Source organism: Triticum dicoccoides, chromosome 1B (assembly GCF_002162155.2).
Source record: "Triticum dicoccoides isolate Atlit2015 ecotype Zavitan chromosome 1B, WEW_v2.0, whole genome shotgun sequence".
NCBI lineage: Eukaryota > Viridiplantae > Streptophyta > Magnoliopsida > Poales > Poaceae > Triticum > Triticum dicoccoides.
The window spans coordinates 372,210,659-372,221,662 of NC_041381.1; the positions used below are offsets into that span (position 1 = coordinate 372,210,659).

General features: G+C 44.5%; 1 protein-coding gene across 2 annotated transcripts in view; it reads right to left on the minus strand.

Moving 5' to 3' along the window:
- LOC119336074 (protein COFACTOR ASSEMBLY OF COMPLEX C SUBUNIT B CCB2, chloroplastic-like) overlaps window positions 1-263 on the minus strand; it is a 7,903-nt gene extending 7,640 nt beyond the window's left edge. For both annotated transcript variants that reach the window (XM_037608110.1, XM_037608115.1), the window contains exon 1: window positions 8-263. In XM_037608110.1, coding sequence (XP_037464007.1) covers window positions 8-197 — 190 coding nt within the window. In that variant the 5' untranslated portion in view covers window positions 198-263. The remainder of the gene's footprint in view (window positions 1-7) is intronic.
- Between the last annotated feature and the right edge of the window lie 10,741 nt (window positions 264-11,004).

Here is an 11,004-nt window from a genome sequence, read left to right on the forward strand (position 1 = left end):
AGGGTACCGAGGGTGAAGCGCAGGACGGAGAGGTTGACCTGCTGCGGAGGGTCGGAGTTGGAGGCGCGCACGCGGACGCGGGCGGAGAGGGGACGGCGGCGGGGTGTGGGTGCGAGTTGCCGGACGAAGAAAGCTTGCGCGGTGGTGGGGGGAGGCTGTAGGTGGAGAAGCGGTGGTGCACGGACGAGTAGAGCCATGGCGGATGGGTGGTGGCAGGTCGCAGCAGCTGCGCTATGCAAGTCCTGGGCTCTGCGCACCCTCAAGTTACAGGCTCCGAATGTCGCAAATTGTGGCCTACAGGTACAACAAGTCCAAAGGGCCGAAGCCCCACAATGCCACGAGGCCTGCGATTTGGGCGCTGGGTTAACCCAACTAAGAGCATCTACACAGCAGGACTTCTCAGATTGACCGGGCGAGCGCGGAACCACTAACCGGACAGAAGAGAGAAGTAAAAAGTAGCAAAATTTTGACCCAACCGAACAGGAGAGAGAAGTAAAACGTAGCAAAATTTTGACCCAACCAGACCCCTCATATCTTTCCTATATGTCCGGGCTGTCCGTGAACCCTCATATCTATGAGAGGATATGAGGGCGCGTCCGGTCAATCTGCCACATAGGATGCGGCCCCATTCCATACCAGCTTTTCTCTTTCTTTATTCGTTCTTTTCTTTCTCTCTCTTTATCCGATCAATCACGTGCAAGTGACCGGGCATATGAGAAAGAAAATGAGGATTGTGGCTCCGCATATGGACAACTAGGGGCTCAAAGCGGATACGTCCGATCACTGACCGGGCGCGTCCGCGAGCATTTGAGGGTTTAAATTAGAGGTACGTGGCTGAAGATGCTCTAATCAACAGTTACCTACTAGGGGCTTCCGCAAAGGGTCACTTATTTAGTCTTAGAGTGCATCAAATGATGTGTCCAACCGCCATCACATGTCGCATGTTGGACGCTTCCTTTGAATTTTGATTTTGATTTTATTTTTCTCTACGTGTTTTGGGGTTTAGATGATGGGGTTTTCATGTTTTTTTTATTTTTGATTTTTTTGCCTGGTTTTCCTAGGGTTTCGAGAAAAAAATAGTTTAAAATTGTCATTTTTGTGAACCATAGCCCTCTTTAGAAGAAAAAAATATGTGCTTTCACGAGAGCACATATATATTTCTGGTGAAGTATAGATTTGCTTCCATGAAAACATAGATTGTGAATCCACGAGAAGCATATATGTGCTTGCACGAGAAGCATGGATGTGCTTCCACAAGAAAAAAATATGCTTTCGGGAGAAGCATAACATGTGCTTCGGTTGATTTCACGAGAAGCACAACCTTGAACTCTACAAGAAATGTCTTTCCCACATTCCTTCCAAAACAAAAGTAAAATTGCAACCAGACTACTGGGCTTTAGGTTTTTGGGGTATTTTTTTTCTTATGCTGGATTTTTTTAGTTTTTTTAAGTTTTTTTATTTTTTTAATTCCTGATTTTTTCCTAATTTCTGTTTTTTATTTTCCTTAAAAAAATCATCAAAGCCAATTAATATAGGGTCTAGTTTCGTAGGTTTTGACGCGAGAAATCTAGCAATGGAAACAGTTCTATATTTGGGCGTATGGTTCAAGAGATATAACGTTTTGAACAGATAAAATCTATAAAAAAAAAAGAAAAACTCTCGTATTGCGACAAGTGACGCATATCCAGTGTGCCACTTGCCAGCACCTAAAAAGGTGGGGGCGGCCTTTGTAAACAGTAACCCTTAACTATTGATTTCTCCATTTCTCACAAATTTCAAGACATCCAGGGATGGCAATATCATCCACGGATCTAGGTGCCCATCGATATCCAGCCCGTTGGGTAAGGGTTTGGAGGGCTCGTCTACCCATGATTTTCGACGGTGGATATTGATAACCAACAAGTATAGGGGATCGCAACAGTTTTCGAGGGTAGAGTATTCAACCCAAGTTTATTGATTCGACACAAGGGGAGCCAAAGAATATTCTCAAGTATTAGCAGCTGAGTTGTCAATTCAACCACACCTGAAAGACTTAATATCTACAGCAAAGTATTTAGTAGCAAAGTAGTGTGGAAGTAACTGTAACAGTGACAAAAGTAACAGCAACAGTTTTGTAGAAATCGTAGCAGTGGCAACGGAAAAGTAACTTAGCAAAGATCAATATGAAACGAGATCGTAGGCAATGGACCAATGATGGATAATTGAAAGTGCAACTAATCCCCGGGTGGTTTTGGTAATTCATAACAACATATAGCTCATTGAACTAATAGCCTTTCAAGTTAAATGTTTCAGAAAGTTCAATGATTGGCATGGCATGGACTAGAGATGTGGACCCCTCAAAATGCTAAGGACAAAGATTGTCAAAGGCTCAAGACTTTTCATTTTCATTTTAGTGAACCAAGATCACATTGAGTCCATAGAAAAGCCAATACTATTAAAAGGGTATAAGGTGTTGCTTAATGATCCACTTGCTCAAAATGCTTAGTGATATTGCTCCAAAACCCTGAACCACTTTCTAATTTCCACATTTGACCAAAACCTAAAGTCAAACTCGGCCCCATCGGTTTGATCTATCCGGCGCCATCGAGTTCACTTGACATATCCATAGCCAGAAACCCTAATCAATTCGATCACACCGATATGGCTCTCGGTCTCACCGAGATGGCTTTTCAAACTCTTTGTTTCCCTTTGTAACATTTCGGTCTCACCAAATGAGCGATCGGTCCCATCGAATTCGCATTGCAAACTCTTTGTTTCCTCTTCGTAACATTTCGGTCTCACCAAAATGAGCGATCGGTCCCACCGAGTTTGCTTGACCAAGTCTCTGTTTGCTTATTGCTGAAATCGGTCTCACCGAGATGAGGTTTTACCATAGCCCTAGCACATCGGTCCCACCGAGATTCCCAACGTTCACATTTTGAACTAAATCGGTCTCACTGAGTTTCTCTATTCGGTCTGACCAAGTTGGGTCAAATGTGTGTAACGGTTAGACTTTGTGTGGAGGCTATATATACCCCTCCAACCCCTTCTCCATTTGTGAGAGAGCCATCAGAACATGCCTACAATTCCACTACTCATTTTCTGAGATAGAACCACCTACTCATGTGTTGAGACCAAGACATTCCAATCCAACCACAAGAATCTTGATCTCTAGCCTTCCCCAAGTTGCTTTCCACTCAAGTCTTCTTTCCACCATGGCTAAATCTATGAGGGAGAGTTGAGTGTTGGGGAGACTATCATTTGAAGCACAAGAGCAAGGAGTTCATCATCAACACACCATCTATTTCCTTTTGGAGAGTGGTGTCTTCTAGATTGGTTAGGTGTCACTTGGGAGCCTCCGTCAAGATTGTGGAGTTGAACCAAGGAGTTTGTAAGGGCAAGGAGATCGCCTACTTCATGAAGATCTCCCCCAAGTGAGGCAGATCCTTCGTGGGCGATGGCCATGGTGGGATAGACAAGGTTGCTTCTTCATGGATCCTTCGTGGGTAGAACCCTCCATGGACTCGCGCAACCGTTGCCCTTTGTGGGTTGAAGTCTCCATCAACGTGGATGTACGATAGCACCACCTATTGGAACCACGCCAAAAATCTCCATGTCTACATTGTGTTTGCCTTCTCCAAACCCTTCCCTTTACCTCCATATGCAATGTTTTACTTTCCGCTGCTACACTCTTAGAATTGCATGTGTAGGTTGATTTCTTGACTTGTGCTAAGTTGCTAAAATCTGCCAAGACTTAAAATTGGGAAAAGGCTAGGTTTTTATTTGGTGAAGTAGTCTAATCACCCCCCTCTAGACCTACTTTCGATCCTACAAGTGGTATCAGAGCCTTGGTCTCCATTTGCCTTGATTTCCATAGCCTTTGGTGATCATATCCTTGGTTTCACAACCTGGGAGAATATGGCATCTAGCGAGGGAAATTACCACCATAGAGGTCCTTACTTTGATGGTACTAATTTTGCTAGTTGGAAGCATAAGATGAAAATGCATATTCTTAGAGATAACCCCGCCGTTTAGGCTATTGTGTGTATTGGTTTGCAAGGTGAATTCTTCGATGGAAGAGAACCAAATCGTGAAGCAACTGCGGAAGAATTGAAGATGTAGCAATATAATGCACAAGCTTGCGATATCCTCTTCAATGGATTGTGCCCCGAAGAATTCAACAAAATCAGCCATCTTGAGAATGCAAAGGAAATTTGGGATACTTTGGTTGATATGCATGAAGGTACCGAGTCCGTCAAGGAATCCAAATTGGATGCGCTTCAAAGTCAACTTGACAAGTTCAAAATGAAGGATGGTGAAGGAGTCCCTGAAATGTATTCTAGGCTTGCTCTCATCACAAATGAGATTGTTGGCTTAGGAAGCGAAGAGATGACCAACATATTCATCATCAAGAAGATCCTAAGAACCTTGGATGGAAAATATGATACCGTGTGCACCTTGATCCAAATAACGCCCCATTACAAAGATCTCAAGCCAACAGAAGTCATTGGAAGAATTGTTGCTCATGAGATGTCACTCAAGGATAAAGAAGAGCTTCATAACAAGTCTAGTGGTGCTTATAAAGCTTCATGTGATGCTCCTGCCACATCAAGTGAAAAACAAGTCTTTAATGAAGGATTGAACTTAATGGTGAAGAACTTCAACAAATTCTGCAAGAGTGAAGCAAAGAGAGAAGCTCCAAGTCAAGGTCCTACCATGACAAAAGATCTTCTAGTCATGATCGCAATTGCTACAATTATGGAAGACTCGGACACTACTCCAATGAGTGTATGGCTCCCTACAAAATAAAAGAAGACTCACCTAAAAGGAGAAGTAGAAGAGATGAATCACCTCCAAAAGAGAGAAGGAGTAGAGATGATCATTATGAACGAAGACCCTCTCGCAGAAGCAAGGATTCAGAAAGGAAGGACAAGTCATCAAGGAGCTACACAAGACAAAGACATCAAGCTCATGTTGGTGAATGGGTATCCAGTTCCAACTCCAAAAATCACTCTGGGAGAAGTTATCACTCCGACTCGGAATATACTCAAGATGAAGGTGTTGCTGGTCTTGCACTTGTGTCAACCAACTCCTATGACATATTTAACTCACCAAATAAAGGAATTGGAATATGCTTCATGGCTAAAGGCCCTAAGGTATCACACCCCGAGTATATTGATTTCAATAGTGATGAAGATGATTTGCTAGGTGATGATGATTTGCTTGTTGACAATGATAGTGATATAAACTATGTGAAATTGCTATTAATCATGCTAATCAAGATGAGACAAATGATAATGATAAGAAGAAGATTGAGCGTCTAACTAAAGAACTAAACACTCTTAAGTTAGCTCAAGAAACTACTTTGGAGGATCATCGAGAACTTTTAAAAACTCATGAGAAGCTACGCTTTGAAAAGCTCAATTTAGAGCAAGAGCGTGGGTTCTTAAAAGCAATCAATGATGATCTTTGGAAGAAAAGTTCTTCTTACATTGCCAAGCGTTTACTCTTGTCTACTTACATGCCATAATTAAAATCTAGCAACAAGAGTAAGAAAGATTCTTCTTCTAGTAGTAACAATAATCATGCTAAATCTAATATTGTTGCTTCTAGTAGTTCTCTTGATTCCACTAATGATTCTCTTATCCAAATTACACTTGAGCAAGAAAATAGCTTATTGAAGGGAATTATAGAGAAAGGTGTTTACAAGAGCCTTGCTGGAAGTAAGCAATTTGAGGAAATTGTATGATAGCAAGGAAGGCACCGGAAGAATCAAGGTGTTGGTTTTGAACGAAAGTTCAATGCCAATGGAGTTGAGTGGGAAGAAGATCAATGCCCCAAGACGAAGTTTGTTCCTCAACAAGAGAAGTATGACCATACTTCCTTTAAGGGAATACAAGCTCAAGATGATCTTCCACCACAAGACCACAAGCTAAAAGGCAAGGACAAGCTTCAAGAGGAGATTTATGCATTTGAAGAAGCTTCAAAGGCCTTGGTCAAGTGGGTTCCCAAGACTACATCAAGTTCTACTTCGCAAATATTACTACAACTCCAAGGATTCCCATCAAGTTGATATGGATCCCAAAGAAAAGCTAGAGAGTTCTTGAGGGTTACTCCGCCAACATACTTCACTCATATTCATATTGGCAAGGACATGTGCAATCAACTTCCACATCTTGCACTAGTTCAAGGAGTCACAAACCCTCTTGTTAGTAAGTCAAGGGACAAGGTAACCAAATGCTTTCATGGACATCATCCTATGTGTACTTCACTCTATGTCTATGGATATCCTTGTTTGTTCCTTGTGGGACTAACCCATGTAGGTATTGAAAGTGCAACTCACTCCAATGGATTCCGCCAAATGATCTACATCAACACTGAGCATCCACATCTTCAACATCTACATGAAGTCATCATCGACAAAACCCAAGGTCAGTTCATCCCTCTAAAAGGGGATATCACATCTAGGGGGAGCTTTACTGTGACACCCAGATAATTAAGCTACAGTAACCCTCTACTAATGAGGCCACGTCATCACTGTTACTATTGATAAACTCGTGTTGATTCAAACCTTGTTCAAATTCTAATTTAAAATTAAGTCAAACTGTAAAAGTTTTCAAATGTCAAAACTAAAATGTTCATAATGTTGCAAATAATCACTGAGTAATTTTCATGTTGGAACCAACCTATTTTGGATTCCCACGGTGCCCCTGGAAATTTTATTCAGTGGACCATCAGCCAATTATTTGAGCTTTTCAATTTCTAAAAATAGTTGGACACTCCCGAATGCTTTGAAACTTTTTGTACCAACCCAGGTTATTGCCTTGTATTTTTGTGCCTAAGTTTTGTATTAAACAAAACTCTTTTAGTAGCTCAAGTAAAATGCAAGGTAGTAGAGAAATAAATAAAGCAAAAATAAAAAAGGGTAAAAGGCCTATTCTACTGGGCACTATGGCCAGTCTAGCAAACAGGCCAGCCTAGCCACCTGCCCCATCCCCTCCTCACGCTACAGAGGACAAGGGAGGGCGTGGCAGCCATCCGCCGGCCATGACCGCGCCAGGCCGTGCGTGGCGCCATCACCGGCCTCCCCGACGCCTTAAAGGCATCCCCACGCCCCCCAAACCCTAGCACACCCAGAACCCCCTTCCTCTCGCTCCTCTCCCCTCCAGATTTGCCACACCTGAGAGCTCATCGCGCCATCATCGTCAGCATGCTCCGGCGCCACCCCACGCCGCACCAGAGCGTCCAGCAGCTCTCTCTTCCTCGCCTATGTCGACTACCTCGCCCCGTTCGAGCTCAACGCCGCCGTAACGTCCCGTTCGAGGTTATCCTCAACCTCTAGACCCGACGCCGTGCGCCATCATTTTCGGCGCTGTCGACCCACCCCGAGCCCGCTGCCCTCCCATGCAGATTCGTTGTGAGCTCCACCGTGATCCCCCTCTTCCCCTTCCCTCGTTTAGTCCCCGTAGGCGCTTGTATGCGATGTCATGTGGCCGCCATGGCTGATTTTTGCCGTGGTCGTGGCCGGAGCCCCACGCTCGCTGCACCCGGCTCGCGCTCCCGTCCTCGCGCTGCCCCTGTTTGGCCGCGCCTTAAACAACCCGCGCACCCGCGCTGCTAGGCGCCCCTGCCCCATCGCCGCTGCCGCCTCCTGCACCCGCCGCTCGCCGCAGCCCCGCTGCCACACTTCCCTCTGCCCCTCGTGCTCACCGTGCCCCTGCCTCGTCCCTGCGCGTCTTGGGTTCCCCTACCCGTGGCCCCGGCCGCCCCATTCACGCCCTACCACTCCTGGTCACGTCCCTCCCTGCTATCTTCTGTGCCCTGCTTGTGTGTGCCTTGTCTGCTCGCCAATAGCCGCCGCTCGCGCCGCGCCTGGGCCTCGTCCCCGCTCGCCACCACCGTCGCCTCCCGTTGCTTCGTGCTATGGCTGCAGCCGCCCGCCGCCCTGCTGTGGCCTCGGATCTACGCACCGCCGAGCCCGTCTCCAGCGGCCCTGCCTGTGTCACTCGCCCGGCCGCACCGGCGGCCGCTTCCCGTGCCTGCATCCACCCGCCGACACCTAGGCCTGCAAGAAAAGCTCGAGGCTCGTGAGCTGCTCGAGATCGACTCGTTTTTTGGCTTGACTTGAGATCGACTCGAAAAAAAATTAGCTGAGTTTGAACACTTTATGTAGCTCGACCGAGAAATATGCCGATCTTGAGCCAATATTGGCTCGCTCGATTTTAGCTCGATAGCTTGACATAATACCATTACGTTAAATGATCATGCCATATATTAAATGGAAATAAGATAATTTGTTACTGCCATACATGATGTGCGTGATTTTTCTCCATTTTATTTACCAACAAATATGGAAGCTTAATTAAGTGTGGAGAAGATTTAGGTTTAATTATGGTACGCGGTCGACTATGTCTTAAATTTCCTGTTGTTTTGGAAACAAATTTCCCAGCATATGCACCTTTGTTTTCCTTTTTTGGTCCAAGAAGACCACCATCTATTGCTAGTTCGCCCAAGAGACCAAGATGAGCTCTTGCCCTACAAAGTTGTGTCGTGCTGTGTCCTTATTTAGTTGGAATAATCACCATAGATTTATAATTTTTACCGTCTCATTTAGCCCAAAGCTAGCTTGAGATTGACTCGAGATTGTTACAAGCTGAGCACGAGTCATGTTCTAGAGTTCGATCTTGAGCTTCACCCAGTTTGAGCTCGCTCAAATTTTAATATGAATTGAGCTGGGCCAACTCCAACTCGCTCGAACTCGACTCGTTTGCAGCCCTATCGGCGCCCCTGCCTCTTCTCGCCGCCAGCCAGGCTGGGTTCCAACGCCCGCATGCATGCCGGCCAGGGGAAGCCCAGCCGTGGCTGGCTCGACCAGTGCCTAGTGCCCCCTGTTCTAATTAGGGGCTAATCCCCCCACTAATTCCCCCTTAACTCTAACCCCCCCTCTCTAATTACCCACTAAAGAAGAAATGTTGGATATGTGTGAATGACACCTGGGCCCCATCTACAGTTTTGACCAGTCAACAGTCAAACAGTTGACTATTGACTGGAATGTTGACTGGGTCAACTGGACCCCCTAGGCCCCGTTTGTCATCCAATGTGGCTAGTCACAGTGGGTGTAAATAGTAATTATTGTTTAATTTCTGAATTTAAATTAATTCCATGAATTTTAGAATATGTTTAAAACTTTGAAAAATCATAGAAATAAAATCGTAGCTCAGATCGAAAAACTTTATACATGAAAGTTGATCAGATCGACGAGACGAAGCTGTCCGCGCCATCTGTTTCCATGTCGGGATCCTCTACGGAGGTGAACATGCAACTTTTTAGCCTGTTTTCGGTAGATGAATAGTGCATATATACCAGTTAATAAATCCAACTTTAATCCTAGAATAACTAAAATGACTTAGACATATCTTTAGGCAAACCTGCACTGTGTCGTAGCATATCATGCTTTGTGTTGCATATATTTGTTGCGTATGTATATGTTTCCTCCCCCTCTTCTCTCTCGTTAGACCCCGACACCGACGTAGTCCCCGAGGCTGAGGCAACTCTGGAGTACGACTACAGAGTTGACGACCAGACCCTTGCCGCAGAGCTTCTAAGCAAGCAAACCCCCCTTGTTCATTCAGATATCGCCCATTTCTTTCGCTCTCTTGCTTGCGTTAGAACTGCTACCGCTATTGTATGATCCTATTCTGATGCATAGCCTGTTTTTGTTACCTGCTTTTATACCTTACCTGCTTATTCTAAGCTGCTTAGTATAGGCTGGTTAGAGACCCATCAGAGACCCCACCTTATCCCTATTGCCCCACTGGATCTTCAGAAGACTCGGACAACGAGATGGACAACCAGGCCCTGACACCGCACATCACCCCCCCTTTGTTGTACGACATTACCGGGATACTATCGAGTACCGAGGGTGATATCTCGTGAGCACTTCTAATGTTAACCTTGTAGGTTAGTTCATCGGCTGTGGTCATCGAGGGTGATTCATCCTTCACCACTCCCGATAGCGACGATGTCGTGCAACTCTTCAAGAGTGGACCTCGAGGGTGATTCTGTCACGCCCAATATGCGACCCTATCCAAAAGGAACTCGAAGGTCCCACCAAGGATAGACCCGCATATTGAAACGCTTTTGCAAGGTGGATATCATTACATCAACATTACATAATAGGTAGGGATACATACATAAGGCATACAATGCCACACGAATACAACATCATCTTACATAAGATCACCATCCGACTACGGATGAAACACAAACAGAAACTCAAACGACATCCACCCTGCTAGCCCAGGCTGCCGACCTGGAACCTATCCCCTGATCAAAGAAGAAGCAGAAGAAGAACTCCAAAACAAGCAAACATCGCTCTTGCATCATGATCATCGCATAACCTGTACCTGCAACTGTTGTTGTAGTAATCTGTGAGCCACGAGGACTCAGCAATCCCATTACCATGGGTATCAAGACTAGCAAAGCTTAATGGGAAAGGAAGGGGTAAAGTGGTGAGGTTGCAGTAGCGACTAAGCATATATGGTGGCTAACATACGCAAATGAGAGCGAGAAGAGAAACAATGTGTGACGCCCGGATAATCAAGCTACAGTAACCCTCTGGTAATGATGCCACGTCACCTCGATTATTGTTGATAATCTCGTGTTAGCTCGGAACCGAACCAAATTCAAATTTGAATTAAAGTCAAAACAATTAAAGTTTTCAAAAGTCAAAACTAAATTGTTCCTAATGTGTCTAATAATCCATAATAAATGCTGGTGAAGAAATCATCTCTTAATAAAATACTTAAATGCACTAAATAAACTAAAACAATAGCAAAAACAATTATTTAAATGCTTTAAAATGATAAACAATTACAAACTAATATATTTAGGTGCCAAGTTAATTGTGACAGTGGTATAATTCCTATTACCAATTTAGGGATCATTTTTGTACTTCACAAAACTAAAATACAATCAGGAACAAAATAAAACAGAAAAGAAATAAAATACATAAAAGAAAAAAAA